Below are 18887 nucleotides of genomic sequence, written 5' to 3' on the forward strand. Positions count from 1 at the left end.
TATCTAAAGGCAACTCCTTCTAGAAAGCATTATCTCTCCAGGCAAGCATCGAGACTTCATTTTTGATGTCTAATTAATGCTTAAGATATATTTTCTTGTGAGATTAATAAGAGATGCTGGGTAATAAAATGCATCTTGGAGTTGATACCACAGTAAACAAATAGTTACTTAATAATTCTATGTGTAACCAAATGGAGGAACTAGGGAATGTGAATAGCAGCAGCTGTAACAATAGTAGCCAATATTTGTAAGTGTTTACCTTAAGTCAACCATTGTACTAAGCACATTACCTTTAGTATCTCATTTAATCCCCATGACAAATCTATGGAGTAAGCAGTATTGCTCCCATTGTGAGGTATCAGAAAAGTGGATTTGCAAAGCTTAAGTAACCATCTCAAATCACCCATTAAATAAGCGTAGCATTTACTTTGCATCTAAACCCTAAGAACCATCTCTTTTCATTATATCGTATCACTTATCATAAAGGATAATGTTCCACTTCAAAGTACAGTTAACTCAAATAATCCCTGTGCATACATATTCTGTTCAAAACTAAAAATTGACATTGTCAGGCAAATGTTTGCAGATGGAGTCTATGAATCTATGACATAGAAAACCATACATGACTGTATTCGAGATCAATAAAAAGCACAATTACTTATTTTGAAAATTGATAATACAATAGGAAAAAACTGTCATTGTACTTGGGTGTACTTTCTCTCCTTTTGACCTACAGAATGTGCTTTTATATTGTCTTTACATTGTGAACATTACAGTCTTCAAATTATTACGATTTTGAGCATCCTACATAGTATTCAAACAAATTGTGACAAATTAATCACAACATATAAAGGTTATAGAGATTCTTTTCATATGACATTTCAAATATAAATTTTGGGTACTTTGATGGTATTACTTTTATACATATATTGAGGAAGAATTTTTTAAATAGTATTGTTAGCACTTGCACATTAAGTAAACTACTCACCACAATTTACATTTTCTTTTGAATAAAGAAACTGGTTGCTATTTGGGATGATTAATCTATGTGGACTATTAATAGGTTTCCAGATGGTTCAAGTGCCCAAGTCTACCAGAGATGCTGTAGACCCACTGGGCGTGGGAGAGGAACGCAGTGGATAGTGGTACTGTAAGTATTAGATCTAATTCTTCTGGAGAGTAACCTGTCAATACACAGTGTCACAATCAGACTTCAAAATGGATTGACACCAAGATGGACTTAGATTTAAGTTTCTCAAAATAGCAGCTGGATGGGCACTTTTAATTAACCTTGCTGATAAAAAAGGTGTAAGAACTTCCATATACATCTGAATTTGTAAGTTGAGATTCAGATCTTGCATATATTTGAAAACTGTGTTCGTTTAGAAAATTATTTATAATTTAAATTAAATTTAAAAAATTATTTATAATTTTTAAGTCTTATTGGCTGACATGCTTCAGCCAATAAGACTTAAAAAACTGTGAGAAGAAGGCAACATGGAATCAAACTCCTTAACAAATTTTTAAGTGTCAATACATTATTTTATCTAGAAGTAGAGTTTTGCATGGAAATTTTCTAGAGCTTGTTGATCTTGTTTAACTGGAACTTTATGCCCATTGGTGAGTATTTTCTCTTCCCTTCTCTCCAGACCCTAGCAGTCACCATCCACTCTGATCCTATGCTTTTGACCTTGACTACTTTTAGGTACCTCATGTTAGTGGGATCAGGTGATATTTCTGTTTCTGTGATCATAATGATTTATTTTGGGAAGGGGTACTGGATATTGAACTCAGGGGCACTAGGCCACTGAGCCACTTCCCCAGCCCTATTTTGTATTTTATTTAGAGACAGAGTCTCACTGAGTTACTTAGTACCTCCCATTTGCTGAGGATAGCTTGATCCTCATATATCAACCTCCTGAGCCACTTTAATTACAGGAATGTATCACCCACCCAGTTATAATGATTTTCTAATATTAGTGATACAGTTCCAGAATATTAGTGGTAAGAAAAGTAGGGGAAAAAATCTAGATGATCCATAATATCACAGCTAAGAAATAAATATGGTTAGAATTTTGATGTATTTTTGCACCCTTTTCTCTTTCACCAAACTGATAGGTGAAGAGATATCGCTCTGCAACAGAAATTTTATATACTGCTTTTCTCTACTGAATAAGTAGCCATTTTTTGTTATCATCAAAAATTCTTCAAATAGTTTGCAATGGTTGTCAACATAATTTATTCAATCACTTCCCTTTTTGTGATAATTTTCAAATAGCTATTCTTAAGGAAAATTTTAATTTACCTCTATTGTGCGCTAGTCAGACACAGAGAAACTTTTTCCATTGTTCTTTTGGAAGCGTTCTAGAATAAGCAACCAATAAGCAGACAAATTCATCATCATGCTGGATTTTACATTCCTTGGCTGGATGAATGGACAAAAATTTATTTAATCTGTAGTTTTCTCATTGACAAAATGGAAATAATAATTACTAAGCTGCCCCAGTATTATGAGTTATAAATAAGGTACTTAGCCCAACATCTGACACATAATCAATGCTCGATATATGCTGGTTACTATAATCGTAGCAATAATTATTATTATTACAGTGGTTCTTATCATGAATCTGTTATGCTCTGATTTTAGGTGGCCTGCAAGAGCCAACATGCTTTGGTGAAAGAGCAAGTTAAACTGACTTTATTCAATGTGAGGCGTAAGCTATTTTATTTCTTCAATTTTGGTATGCACATTGCAAAATGGGAATTTAACAACCTATTTTGCAGCATTTTTGAAAGCACATAATACATGTAAGCCAGAAATACTCAATAAATGCTAGTTTTTACTTATTTTCTAATTTTAATCTTTCCTACTAGATATATGTCTAATTCAAACTAGTGAGAATTCATCTAACAAACGTTAACTTAGTTAACCAAATCATCCTTTCTTTCCTTAACTAAAAAGCAAGCATGGAATAATAACATGCTTAACTTTGAAGTTTGGGCCCACTATATAACTGGAAATAAAACATCGTTAAGAGCATTTATTTTCCTTATCTACCCCAAACACACACATACACACACACACACACACACACACACACACAGAGAGAGAGAGAGAGAGAGAGAGAGAGAGAGAACCCTAAATTTCCAAATAAACCCCACCTCCAATTTTATGGTCAAATTGCTAAGTGACTGGATCATTTGAACCATATTGGGAATTGAGGATGCTTGGAATTATCCATATAGCTCTTTGATGTGGTCAGTTCAGTTTAAAAGCAATAGAAAGATCAGTCAAACAAAGTTAAGTCAGCCACTGAAACAACTGTTTGAATGTTAGATGCACATATATATTTTTTTAATACTTTAGTTGTGGATGGACGACACAACACATTTATTTATTTATTTATTTATTTATTTACTTATTTATTTATTTATGCTGAGAACTGAACTCAGGGCCTCAGAAGTGCTAGGCAAGTGGTCTACTACCAAGCCACAATCCCAGTCTATATATAGCACAGATTTTATCCTGTCTACATAGGATGCTCCACTATGTTCATTTTTGAATAAACAGGATTAATAAAATGACTTCATCCTCAAAATCTCAGAGAATCCACTGGCATAATTCCATTTCTTACCAGGACCCTAATGGGCCTTCTTTTCTTTAATCAGCAAAAGAGTTTCTGAATAGGAAGCAAAGTAGGACAAAGCTATTTTATTTATTTATTTACTCTATTTTTGAGAAAATCAACCATGATCTGTATCATGAATGAATGCTCAAATGTGAGTGGAGTGTATGAAAACAATGTAAATTTGTAGTGTATTAGCAAGGTGTATTCTATGATTTTTCCTGTGGGTTTAGCCGTCTGTTGCAAACGTGAGATGCAAAGGGACAACCAGATAAATAATCTTCACCCTAAACCAGGTAAAAAGAGCCAGTCAATCCTATTTTGACCTCAAACCTATGCTTACATAGGGAACTGTACAATTAACCCCAAAAAGTACAGATACAAATTGAAAAGACAGCTTAAAAAGATGGCTTATGACCCCAAAAGGCAGGAGATGGTAGTTAAAATAATTCAGCTTATATTCAACTTTCCAAATTTTGCATGATTCTCTGTAAATCACAGGTAGAAGGTATGAGGATTTAAGAGGGTTACCTTTATTTTGGTATTGTGTAGGCTGACAAGATGATATACCACTTATTCCATATGTAGTATACACACAAGCAATCGACATCTGTGGGTCTACTTTAATACCATCACTATTGTCCTAATCAATATAAAGTCTAAGGAACTGCCCATCTGCAGGATGTGCTTTCTGCACATAACAGGCCACTAATCTGTATATAAAATAAACTTTGATTCAATTTTTATAATGTGTCCATTTTCTTCCTGTCATAGTGCCTAACAATATAGTGAATCAATTACCAGGTGGTACTTAGCACACCTATGCCAGAATTCTTGCAGTTTTGTCCCCTGGAGACACTAGTCAGTATCTGGAGTCAGGATTGGTTGTCAGAGCCCGGGAGGCCTGAAGTTCTGTGATCATTCAATGGGCAGGGGCCAGGGATGTGGCCAAAGATTCTGCCTCACACAAAGTGGCCCCTTCCTCCCCTACAACAAAGGATTAGCTGCCCAAAACATAGGCAGTACCAAGGGTGACAGACCTCAATCTATGTTGACATTTGCCTTGACCAAAGCATGAAGTATGGTTTGTTTTAAAGCATTTTATAAAGAAGCTATGAGAAAAAATGAATTCAAAAAAATGAGTGATATAAATTACTATTTTTAAAAGAGGAAAACTAGATGATCCACAGTGGTGGAGGAAGGTCAGGTATGGTTCTCCGTTGCTCATTCAGATAAATATGGCCATAGTTATGAAACTTGCTTTTTGCTTCTCCTTGCTGAGTTTACATTAGGAAACATGCCTTATTTTATGTCAACAGAAACCCTCCCGCTGATAGATGGAGGAAACAATGAAATCTGGAGTGAGCATGAACCAGAGGTGCTCTGTACTCTAAATTCCATTGTTCTCGGAGTCAAACCCAGACAACAGTGAACTCAGCCATGTGTTCACACTGTCCTTTGCAAAAGACAAAAAGCTTGTGAAATATTTGGGGGAAATGATCATCCTTTCTATATAAACGCAATGATGGGAAAGGGGCTTCCCACAAGTAAAAAAACAAAACAAAACAAAACAAAAAAACAATATTTCCAAGTAAATTTAAGGAGCAACTTGCCCATTCTCAATTAATACCCTATGGTACACGAATGTGGCTACTTTCACAAGTTTAAAATCGCAAAAAACAATAAATAAACAATATCAGGTGACAACAGGGAGGGACACATTGCATGGGACCACACAGGCTGTGGATGTAACTAACACTCATAAAGGAACCCTAGTTACTTTAGTAGTAAAGTCATGGTATTAGGGTCTGATGGTCAGATTAGATTCACATAAGTCAGGTATCTCATTCAGAGTACAACATTACCCAAAATTGGGGGAAATAAGAAAACAAGAGGTGATGGTGCAGCGCCTAAAGTAAGGCCCAATGTTATGTGAGCCTTGACACTAGGGGAAGCCAGGAGAGTCTCAGGTGGCCCAGCTGCAAGCTCCCCTCCAACCCTGCTCATGTGGATGAGGCAACCTAATTGGGTACCCTCCTGTCAGGGAGGAGACAGTCCTGCTGATCCCTCAGTGGTGGGTGCCCTTTCCCTGCCTCCCAAAGTAGCAGATTTATTCAAACCAGCCAGTTGCATCCTCTGTGGAGGCAGGGACAGAACACCCTCCTGCCACCTCAAAGCTGCCTCCCACAGTCCTGGCAGTTCATTCTGTTCCCAAGGGCAACCCTAGCTGGGCTTGCCAGTCATGAGGCGCTTCCTCCCAGGGCTATTGAGGTACATCTCTCATAAACTGCTGGTGATCTCATCTGTACAGTGCCACCTGTTCAAGTCCCCATAACCCTAGGACAGGAATTGCTCCCTTGCAACAGGGTGAAGAGGACACAATTAAAGCTGAGGGGCAAGCACAGTAAAAGGGATCTGGTACACACTGTGCTCTTTCCCTTGAACTGTTTCCTCCAGCGTCAGACATTCGCTCTCTGGCCTGGAGCCATAGGAAGGTCTCTGATGACCCTGCAGCTGACGACCTCACATGGGAATCTTTGCATTGTGAAGTAACTCAGTTAACACCTCAAGGGGTTCCCTAGCTCACAAGTTATTTTCTAAGAGCCACGAACAAATCCAGAGATGCTAAGTCTGTGTCTGTATAAGCAACTTAAAACAGTGACATCCGATCACCCCATTCCACACGCAAGGAATTTCCTCCTCGGGAGAATCATATGTGGGTGCTTGGGGGCAAAGTGTTCAGAAGGTCCAAAAAGTGTTGCCTTCTCTTTTTGAAGATTGTCCCCCATTCATGGAAAAGTGAAATGGAACATTAGACACCTTCTTCAACTCATTCCAGGCCACCAAACAAGAAAGACTAACATGACAATATTTTGAGCATAAGAAATTATTACATATACATTTCCCCTAGAAATACAAAAAGTAAATTTAAAAAGTGTGATAACTGTCGTCAACCTTAAATATAAAAAGATATGATATTATTCTAGTAAGAGTAAAATAATCTAAAGTTTCAAAATGACTGATTGCTGATTCAAGTGATTTAGATTGAAATTTTAAAAGTCAGCATACTATATAATCATTTTATTGTATTGTTACTTTTAATTCATGAAGGTGATAACTGCTATCTTAAATATTTGTTCTTCTCTCCATAGCTAAGCTAATTTAAGTAGGTGATAATTAAGACTAACAACTCAAGAATAAAAGCTAATAAAATAATCTCTTATATATATTTGCAGTGTTTTAAATTTTATTTCTTCCCTCACATTAAACAGGGGTTTTAGGTGAAATGTTGATGAACTGTATCACTGTAACTGAGACTTTAATACTCTTTGTAATCACCTAACATAAATAAGGATTACCTTATGTGTAAAAGGTAGTTAAAACATCTCGGGAGGTAGGATTACCTCAGGAAATGTGCTGACTGAGATTGATAAACTCTCTGCACCAAAATGCCATGAAAGCTTGAGTCGTGTTTATTTGCAAGCTGTTCTTAAATGAGTGTGTTAGAAAGAAGATCAGTCATTTCAATTTCCTTTTAGAAATGTGGAATGTGCAATATTATGGAGGTATTTTTCTTGCTGAATATCTCCTCCTGTATGTTCTTGTATTGATAATTGATGGGCTGGATGATATTTATATTCATTAGAGTCTACAAAATAATTTTGTGTGGGCTATCACTGAGACTGCAAAAAACCTTGGTGGTGGAGAAGAAGAAAAGAAGAACCAAGGAGAGGCGAGGTGAGACACTGTCAGGAAAAAAGCAATGCTAGAGATTGCTGCACCTGGATTTCCAAGTCTTCAATTAGCTCATTTTAAGCCACAAGACCCTGTGGATTTTGGTCTCCTCGTTAGTAAAAGAAGGGATTGGGCTGGAAGGTCTTTGGGGAAATTTTCAACTTTAATGTTCTTGTAGAATGCACAAATGGCTCTTCTGTATTAATCAAAACATCTCATTTATAAAACATGCCACAACATAGTTTCTTTTCATTACTCTTATCTTCAACCAGCTATGGTAACATGTGGGTATACTTTTGTTTCAATCTTTAATTTTCTTGGAAAATTATTTCCTGGGAAGAACTTTGGACTACTCTGTACAATGAAAATCAAATGCTCTGTAAATTCTACAATACAAATGCATTGTTATTCATAATTCAGAACAGCAAACATGGATTTAATTGCATGTTAGTCTTTCTCAGTAATTTTAAGTTGCTTTTAACCCAAAACTGTTGGTTTTAAGTGTCAACGTAACTTTTAAAATTCTTGAGAGTAAATTTTAAAATTCACACAGTAAGTAAGTAATACAATGTGAATCTACCTACAAATCAGAGTCATCCTAAATGGTCCTGCAAAATACGAACTGACATCTGTTAATATCTTGTATCTACGTGTCCACTACATTATCTTATTGAACACACTCAATACTAGTTAATTTCTAAGTAAACAAATTAGTGCTTAAAAATTAATTGTTGGTAACAGATATCTCCACAGACATTACAAATGATAATGTACTATTTTTTCCTCCTTAAAATTTATTTTCAATTCAAAGTCACCTTTAAACATTGTTTCTGGAATGAGACCCACTGAGGATCTAATGTTTTCCATAGCTTAACACGGGGTGGGGTAATATCTTACTATCTTTTAATATCTATACTTTTAAATTGACATTGCTAAAATAACTAAAGACTATGACACAAATGATCTGGTATGTTTTTCAACATCTCAAAGATATCAGAAGGCTTTAAGAATGATCTCTCCACAGTTTAACTATTTTGAATTAAGCTGTTATGAACATTGATGTGGCTGTATTACTGTAGTATGCTGATTTTAAGTCCTTTGGGTAGAGACCAAGCAGTGGGATAGCTGGGTCAAATGACAGATGCCCTTCAGTGGATGAATGGATAAAGAAACTGTGGCATATATACACAATGGAATATTACTCAGCATTAAAAGAGAATAAAATTATGGCATTTGCAGGTAAATGGATGGAGTTGGAAACTATTATGCTAAATGAACTAAGCCAATCCCAAAAAAACAAAGGCTGAATATGCTCTCTGATAAGTGGATGCTGATCCATACAGGGATGGGGGAGGCATAGGAAAAATGGAGGAACTTTGATTGGGCAAAGGGGAGGGATGGTTCAGGGGGGTAGGAAAGATGGTGGAATGAGATGGATATCATTGCCCTAGGTATGACCGCACGTATGAGTGTGACGCTACATCAAGTACAACCATAGAAATGTACAGTTGTGTTGCAATTTTGTACAATGAGTCAAAATGCATTCTTCTGTCATACATACCTAATTAAAATAAATAAATAATTTTAAAAATAAATGAATAAAGTAAAGATAAGAAAAAAAGAATGATCTGTCAATTGCTATATGAATACTACCAAGGAAAGCCACCAATATGTATATATATATGTACATATATGTATCTATACATATTTATACACATATATGTATGCATACATATACATATATGTGTAGATACATAAATTCATGGATAGATACAGATACAGACACATCCGTTGTATTACAAAGATTTCCAATTCTAGTGTTAAATGCAACCTACTTTGGGTTGGTTTTTTTTTTTTTTTTGGTACTGGGGATTGAACCCAGGGGTGCTTAACTACTGAGCTATATCCCCAGCCCTTTTAAATTTTTATTTTGAGACAGGGCCTCACTAAGTTGCTTATGGTTGTTAAGTTGCTAAGTTGCTAAGTTGGTGAGGCTGGGCTGGCCTCAAACTTGCAATCCTCCTGTCTCAGTCTCCCAAATTGCTGGGATTATAGGCATGAGCCATGGTACTTTAAAAAAAAATAGAGAACACTACATGTTCTTGAATCTAAAGTCCATTTCTTTTACCAAAAAGATCCATTTCTCTTTTTTCTTTTTGCAATGGTCCATTTATAACACACAGAATTTATTTTTTATCTAATTACTTGAAAATAATACAGCATGTCCTGCATACATAATATATTAGTGTGACAATTTTAATTACCTTTTTATCTTGATATCTTGACATTGGTAGCTATTAAACCCATTTTTACTTTGAGTTATTTTTATTTTCATACAAACCTAGATATCATACCCAGATTAATGAATGAATAATATATTTTTTTCCTCTGATGATGAACAATTTATATATAAAACCCATTAAGGAGTTTCATGAGATTGTAGTTTAAAATAACCTTACTTAGAAATAACACAGGAGGCCTAGAAATATTTAGAGAAAGGAACACTGAGTTACTTCCTTGATACAGCTCTTTCAGAATACCAATTAATGTACTGGGTTTGACAATTGTTGCAGCAGTTTGTAGGCCCTTGGATCACCATTCAATATAGCATTATAGAATTATACCCTGATCAATCAGTAGAAGAATGAATACAGCCTCAAACAGTAGGCAGTTTTCACCAAGGGAATAAACAGCATCTGTACCACTTACACCTAATATTAATTCACTTCCAAAAACATTTTGTGTGTGTGTACAGAGCATCTGCTAAATAATGAAATGTGGCTGATGAATGAGGTGGCTGTATCTGCCTCCTCTACCCAATATCCCACCGTCTACTTTAGTTTTGAAATATCTTGATAAATAAATGATTCATTGGAAATGATCATATGATATAATCAGAGTAAAGAAAAGAAATGGTTTATTCCAGAACTCCAGAGAAGTCCTACAAGATTTAATCTGAACTGAATCTTGGAAGATAGAAAAACTGAATAGGTAGAGCATGAAGGAGAAGGAATTCCAGTCAGATATATAATCTTAAATGGATATATATTCAAGGAGCAGGCCATTCATGCATTTGGAGATATAAATAGTTCATATTAGTGGGGCATAGAATGTAACATGGAAAAGACAGAACTACAGAGGTAGTTGCTGACCTGGGGAAAATTATATTTCAAACCAACAGCCTGGACTTTCTAATCAATGTAACATCATGAAAGTGTTTTAAACACAGGTATGTTGTGGTCAGATTTTCATTTTGAGTTGAAGTTGAATTATCAAAATGCTTTACAAATAGTAGAATTCAACTCATCCTAATCAAATTGATAAATCTATGTCACAAATATATTAGTCCTCCAAGCAATATTAAAACACTCACTTTAACTCTACACACATATATGAAAAACTAACTCCAATTATAAGAATAAATTATATTGTCACCTCTCAGATTCTGATATTGAAAAAGCTACTCCCATCTGGATTCTCCTTTGCCCTAATTTTTATCATTTTTAAGATGGGTGATACCTGACCCACCTACTAACAGTGGAAATGTTTCCTACCCCTGGATGGTCATATTTTTTACAGAGTATTACACCATTTACTTGTCCATCTCTTCTTCCCAAATTTAATTTGTTAGAGGGCAGGGACAATGCTTTAAGTTGTCTCAAAATGCCTTAATACAGTAGACTACAAGTAAATGTTCACTGAATAAATTCAACAAATTCTGAACACAAAGTTCAAGTATCAAGAATCCTTCTATATCTTACAAAATTTAACACCTAATTTAAACAAGAGAACACGGTTTGAGTGACACAATTATTTATTTCTCTGCCCAATTAAACTAATCTAAACATAGATTTTTTCCGATTTTAAAAAATATGTATAGCACTGTATACTATTTTCTGCATATTTATGTCTACATAGAACCTCATGATACGGGCTTCCTTGGAAATTGAGTTTCGACAGTTATAATTAGAGTGACGTCATACTGGGTTAGGGTGAGCCCTAAATCCAATGACTATATCCTTATAGAAAACTCACGTGGAGACACAGAGATACAGACTCATGCAGTGGGAAGAAGAACATGTGAAGCCAGAGACAGCAGTAGGAATGGTGAAGATAGAAGCCAAGGGTTGCAGCCTGCGCCCTTTAGATGAGGGAAAGGCATGGAACAGGTTTTCTCTCTGGGTTTCCAGAAGGAACCAATTCTCTCTGTGAGAGAATACATTTCTGATGCTTCAGGTCACATTGTTTGTGGAAATTCCTTTCCAAAGCCCTGGGAAAATAATCCATATATTCAACTTAGGGTCTCTTGCCCTGGCACAATGAGAGCTAGGGGAAGCAGTTGCTGTGTTAGTCAGCTTTTGTAGTTGACAAGAACAACTTAGAGGAAGAAAAGTATCAGAAGTGACTCCATAGTTGGCTGACTCCATTACTCTGGGTTTGAGTTGAGGCAGGACATCATGGTGGGAGGGCATTGCACAGGAAAGCTCTCAGCTCCTTCAGCTCATGGTAGCTCGTAAGCAGAGAGAGTGAGAGAAGAGACAGGTACAGAACATACAATCCCAATGGCATGCCCGCAGTTACCTACTTCTTCTAGCCCTGCCCCAGCTGCCTACAGTTATGACTCAGAACAGTGATCCTTTAAAATTATTAGTCCATCAAATGGATTAATCCATTGATGAGGTTACAGTTCTTATCATCTAAATCACTTCACCTTCGAACATTCCTGCATGTGTACCATGAGTTTTGGGGGGATACCTCACATCCAAACCATCACAGTGTGTTACCTAAAAGAGGACAGTTTCATGGGAGAAGTGGATGTGTTGGGCACAGTATGAAAGGATCCAACACAGCCGTGTGTCTACACTATATTTGGCTTTTTTGATATGCTGTTTTACTTGGCCAGCCATTGATTTTTCACCATGATCTATAGTAGGTAACCCTATGTAGGCCTTCTTAATTGTTCACCTGAATTGAAGGCCTATATAAAAATTACTTAAATTGTTTATATCCTGGCTTTCCAAGGTAACAACCTGACTCTCAGGAAGACTCTGGTTAAAAACTAATTTTGTATTTGCCATTGCAAAATAATCATTGCTTTAATCAATACACTATGTTTAGCTTTTGTGAAATGAATGTTTGGGTAATGCAGCCATAAGTGACTTTTTAAACAAAATATTAAACGGAGACTTTTTGTTCCCTGTAGTCTTCCAGGATGGAGTAAGAAGATTAGCGTCAGAGCTGTGGGAGAAGGCTTACCGAGTCCAAAGACGTGGGACGTCTCACTAAGTTTTAAAAATAACAGCATGCACTTGTTTCAACTAAACTTGAGGGAAAACCAAGTGCAGAGGGAGCAGAATAATTTAAAATGAGTTTAGATTCTTTGAAATTGGAAAGCATATTATATTCAAGACAAGTCAGGGAACAGGAACAGCAGAAACCCTGAAGGCTTCAAAACGGTGGCCTGGAACAAAAGTGCTCCACCTGGGACAGAGGGAATCTCTCATTTTTAACCTTGAAAAGCACCTAATTTCTTAAATGACAAAATTCTCTTGGAAGAAATGCATAAAGGAAAGAAAGAAAACACAAGGCGACATCCAAGAGGCACACAAATAGAATGGGGCTCACTTGGGAGTTGTGTCCTGCTCCCCCAATCTGGTCTCCCCAGTGCTTCTGGCAAACATTGAAGGAAAAGGAGTACCAGTCCCTGTCTAGTCTTCAGGTTTTAGATAGATCCCAGATCAACCTCCACGGGGCTCCTAGGAAGATGAGGGAATGCATCTCTCCTCCCACGGAATAATCAAAGTCACATTTCTCCTTGCTGAGACCTTAGTGCCACAGCACTGCTACTTATGAATAGGGCAAATGGAAGGGCAGACCTGACCCACATTTCCTCTCTCAAAGACAAACGGCTACTTTTCTCAGGAAACATCAGAGACAGCCCTTGAGACAACAGTTTATTCAGTTGGAGAAAAATTGAGGGTCACCTAAGCATCCCCTCTAGTATGAATTCCATAAGAGATAAATTTAAATTGTAGTGAATTTTAAAAAGTTGCACATAATAAATACGTTTAACACATCTTTTTCTTTTTGTAAACATACGATTTTTGAAAAAGAGATAAATGCAATTTGCATTTTTTAAAAACAAAAAAAGAAACCAATCTGTAAATTTTGTGTGGTTAGAGAAATGCCTGGGCTTTTCATTATTGACTATAAAGACAGTTTCTAGCGTGATTAAATTGTTTCCCAAACTAAGGAAAAAATTAAAGACTGCCATTGGAGAAAAAAAATGTTATAGTTTATTTAGATTACAAAGGGATATGGAATAAAAATATGAAGAAGTATATGTTTTTTTTTTCTAACTGCACTCCAATATGGTAGCTAGTAGTTACAATATTTAAATTCAGATTTAGATAAATTAAAGTTAAATAAAAATGCAGTTTGTCTGTTCTTTAAGCTCTTCACCAAACCCCAGTAGCCACTTGTGGCCAGTGGCTAGAGCAGGTGGAGAACACTTGCATCTTTTTGGAAAGTTATATTGGAGAACATGGATGTGGACATCTTCTGATGTTTTTGCAAAATTTTATTTTCTATCATGATGTTGCTGCTGTATTCACTTCCTATTGCTGCTATAACAAACTACCAAGAACTGGTGGCTGGAAACAACAGAAATGTGTTCTCACAGTTCTGGGGCCAGAAATCCCAAATCAGGTCCACACCCCCTCTGGGGGGTTCAAGGAAGACTCTGCTCCTTTCTCTTCCTGCTCCTGGTGGCTGCCCACATCCCTCGGTTTGTAGCCATTTCACCCCAGTCTCTGCCTTGAGGTCACAGCCTCCTCCTTTCGTGCCTATTTCTTATCAGGACGTAAGTAGTGGAATTTGAAGCCCCCCCTGGAAAATGCAGGCTGTTCAAGCCATGGTGAGACTCTTAGTCCCACTTATACACTCTGTTACACAAGAATTAGGCCCTAATGTCTTAGGAGACACTGTCTAGCCTACTACAATGTTATCTTTCAATTTCTTTTTTTATTTTAGGATGTCAATTTATCATGTACTCCACTATGGTATCTATTGGTACAAATATTAATACAGTTTTCCAAATCTGTATGATTTTTTTTCCTCCAGAAAGATTTATACACTAGAAATATCTGGCTTCCTATTTTGTTTCAGTTATTTACCCTTCCAATCTGGGGACTTTCAAAACTTAGTCTTGATGGGAAAAAGCCATAATAGCATTCACTCTTCATTTGACAAAACCACTTGCAGTGATTAAAGAGCACACTGTCATATTTCAAGTCTCCCACGACAATGGGTAAACTTTAAAACAATACCAAATGCCTGAATCCTTGGAGCAACAGGAATTCCTATGCATTGTGAGAATCTGAATCAATACAACCACTTTATAAAAATGTGTCATTCGTGGCAAAGGTTGAAAATATATATATATATATATGCAAGCAATTGACTAAATACCTTTTCTAACATTTTTAACAATTCTATAGAAAAATTCATAGTAATTCCATAGAAATACCCCCAAACTGAAAAGAACTCTAATGTTCATCAATATGAAATGTATAAATTATGGCAAAATATTTACCCAAAGGGATAATATTAATGAAAATAAACTAATATTTTTTATACAACAACATGGATATGTCTCATAAATATTTGTAGAAAAGAAATAAGATACAAAATAATGCATATTTTATCATTCCATCTGTGTGAAATAAGAGAAATAAAAGATAATTTATAATAATAATGAAGTTTTATCTTCAAGAAATAGTAGGGACTGGGCCTGCTAGGGGCTCCCAGCAGCTGTGTGAGCCTGTAGTTGCTCTGGGGATGGTCACCTGGGTACCCACTTTGTTGGATTTAGGGCTTGGAAACAGAAACAGTGAGCTGCAGCACTGTCCCCAGCCACCTGGCTTTCCTTTTGGTCCCATCACCAGGCTCTGTGCCCATGGGCAAATTTTAACTGTCACTGTTTTATCATAATTAATACCACTAGATTAACTATATAAATTTGTCTCCCAAAGACCAAGGTTTTCTTATTCCCTGTGCTGTTACTGATATTTAGCATATCTCATGACACTTGAAAAGTACCCAATAATTAATTCTTAATAAACAGTCCCATATGTCATGGTTTCCATGAAGAATATTACATCTTTTTCGTGACTTGAAAGCTGAACATGTTTCTTAGGACAGGTGTCATGTCGATAAAACACCATGTCTCACCCTGGCCACCCCATGATGCTGAGAGCCAGAATATTCAGGGAGATAGTGCTCTGTGTCCATGAGCACCCAGCCCCATGGCGGTGAGGATCCTCATCAATTGCCAGGGCTCTTTTTGGGTTTTTCCCAAAGACCTAAAACTTCCTCTTGAAAAGCCACATTTTCTGAAGAAATAAATCTGTCCCTCTATGTGTTATATTTGCTATTATAATGTTCATTATACAATGAACACCTATGGAATTTTTAGATAATACCCATGACCCTTTTATTATAATCTGCTAAGTTTGCACATCATCATTTTGCCTATGAATTAATAAAAGATTATTCAGTACCATTATTTTGCCAATCTCTGTAACTAAATTCTCATAGATATTACAGCTTTATGTATTATTTATATAGAATGTTGTGTTCCCTTAGTTTTAAAAACCTTGTGAAATAGAAGAGTTTTCCATTTTCTGGTTATAGTGAACTTCTGTGTTTATGGGTCTGTAAGAACTGGTAGTAAAAAAATCTAATAAGAAAATCCTTGCAAAAATCCTGATATCCCAATTCCCTACCCTGTTCCTACCCAATATTCTTCCTTCCCTGGCTGATCAGCAGAACAGGGAAAAAGATATTTCCTGGGAGCAGAAGAAAATATTTTACTGGAAAATTCATAATATGAAGCCAGTGTTTGTAAGTAATGTGTTTACAGACTGACTTTATATTTTCTAGTGGCTTCAAGAAATGTAAGCAATTTTTAATTTGGGGTTGGTATTGCCTTCACAGGAAGAAAATAAGCAAAGAAAAACTCCTCTCTAGAAGAATCTACCACCAGTTTTGTTCTTAAAGAAGTTCCTCAGAGAGAGTTTTGACAAACTTGAGGTCAGTCAAGATGGATAAGCAGAAGACTGTGGACAGGAATAAATTGAAGGATAAAAGGAAGAAAAGGGGGTAAGAAAGAAGAAGAGGAGTGGGAAAAATAGAGTGGGAAAAAGAGTGGGTGAGAGAGAAGGGGAAGGACATAAATGAGGAAGAGGAAATCAAATACAGTAGCCTCTCCCTCATTTGTTCAGTGCTTTTGTGCAGTTTCAACAACCCAAGTTCAATTGAGGCCTGAAAATATTAAATATTAAATTCCAGAAACAACAGATTCATAAGTTTGAGTAACTTTTTTCCAGTATATTGTTATCATTCTATTTTCTTAATGTTTATTGTCATTAATCTCTATGTCTAATTAATAAATTAAACTTTTACCATAAGTAGGTATGTATAGGAAAAATCTGTCTATATGGTTGGGGTTCGTTACCACCCGTGGCTTCAGGCATCCACAGAAGGTCTTGCTACATACCCCTGGAAAAAGGGTGATGGCTACACTATGAACAAAAATAATCAGAGACAACAGATAGCAGAATCACAATACCCCAAATCCATATATTGACATCATTGGGAACAGGTATAAAGTATTAAGAAATTTAAAATGTTAAAAGAAATTTATTAGAAATAGGAGAGAGTTAAAACAAGATTAAGTGAAAACAAACTCTTTGGGTGAAAAAATATAGATTTGAAAAAAGGGAAATAAACTAATTGACATAAAAATTGACATAAAAATTGGAAGGGCCACAGCTCAGATATGGTGGAATGTAAGAAAATTCTTCAGAATGGATCCAAAACTCTTCTCTAAGAGCCACAAAGGTGGGTACGAGTAGAGGTTCTCTCTTTTTAAATATTTCATAAGACTATAGACAACTTAATTAATAAGCTTTGTTGTTTTGGACTGCGGAACAAAAGTCACTTTCTAAGTCCTTTACATAATGGTATTCTTACATGTGTGTGCAATATGTTTATTACTACAGTGAAAAATGAGCATTTTTAGTTTATTTTCAGAGAACGCAATAAAAAGCAGTTAATGAGAGCCAGATGGCGCTCTCAGGGTAGAGGAGCAACCCGGTGGGCACATGGACTCACAGTAGGCGCAGCCGTACACCTCCACGCGGAGCCCGATGTGGCCCTCTCCGTTCCAGTCCAGCGGCACCATGCGCACGTAGCGGGCGACAACAGGATGCTGCAGGTCATGTCGGACCACGCTGTCAGAGTTGGTATTTCCAGGAAATGCCTAGGAAAGGAATTAGGATTTAGAAATGTGTGGAAATACTTTAGAAACCCCCATCCTCCATGTGCTAAAAGAAGCTCAGACTTCCATATCCAGCCACACAGGGTCTTAATCTTACATCATAAACAATTAGATTTTTTAAGAAAGCTGCTTTTCTTATTAGAAAACAAGCTGTTTTAAATGAGAAATGGGCCAAGGCTTCCCTGGGTCCTTTTATATATACAAATATATTCCTGTAGAATAAAACACTCTGGCCCTCCATTATCATCAATAAATATTTAAATTAAGCTTCAATATTTTGCTTTTAAATTACACAGTATATTTTTAAAATAGAATGTGTTCAACCATGTTTGTTCCTTTAAGAAAACCTTTTCCACATGATCTTCCTATGCCCATCCTAGAAATCTGAAGATGACATCATTTTAACAGTAGGTGAGAGAAGGACAGTTGAACATGTGAAGAGGTCTAGGTTTTCTAACTTTTATTGGAATAGACGTATTTATAGGATTTGTTCAGTGAGTCAGAACCATGTTTATTTCATTTTTCTCATTATAGTAGATTCTGTCAAAATAGTAGTGTTCCGTGGATCTTATCTGATGTGGAAAGTTCATATTACCTTTTCTTTCACCAGCAGGGGATAAATAGGTTCCCAACGGGAGCATAGATAGCATCCTTTCCACAAGCACTGGTAAGACATCTAGTACCTAATAGATATGGAGCAAGATCATACGGGGCACACAGGGATGTGTGGAACCTTAACTCTCCCCTCACAAAGATTACAATCTAATAACATGAAAATCACAGTATTAAATTATAAACCAAGGAAGATTTAAGGCAAGTGGCCATTATAGTTCACAAGACTCAAGTCAAATAAATGAAAACTCATGCTAACCAACTGTTTTAACTTCATAGATGCATCCTAGCTTCCCCTATAATAGATAACTTCAGTTGGTTAATGCTGGATTCAGCATGGGATCCTCACTTATTTTTCTTTAAATTATCTCTTAAACATAGGAATAAAGATTTAAAATAACAAGATTTTACGTGGGTGATGCTATGTACATCACATTACACATTACAATGCTGGTCTGTTGTACTCTCAACCCCTGGAACTGAGTTTTCTTGTATAGAAAACCAGTTTTACCTTTTAAAAATTTATCCTTTATAATATTTTTAAAGATAAAATATGAATAAGAAATAACTAG

At 36.2% G+C, this 18887-nt stretch overlaps 1 protein-coding gene across 1 annotated transcript in view; it reads right to left on the bottom strand.

Moving 5' to 3' along the window:
* Cntnap2 (contactin associated protein 2) overlaps window positions 1–18887 on the bottom strand; it is a 1322317-nt gene that overhangs the window by 1096280 nt on the left and 207150 nt on the right. The window contains exon 4 of the mRNA XM_076852920.2: window positions 17538–17685. Within this exon, the coding sequence (XP_076709035.2) occupies window positions 17538–17685 (148 nt within the window). The remainder of the gene's footprint in view (window positions 1–17537; window positions 17686–18887) is intronic.

Source organism: Callospermophilus lateralis, chromosome 1 (assembly GCF_048772815.1).
Source record: "Callospermophilus lateralis isolate mCalLat2 chromosome 1, mCalLat2.hap1, whole genome shotgun sequence".
Lineage (NCBI taxonomy): Eukaryota > Metazoa > Chordata > Mammalia > Rodentia > Sciuridae > Callospermophilus > Callospermophilus lateralis.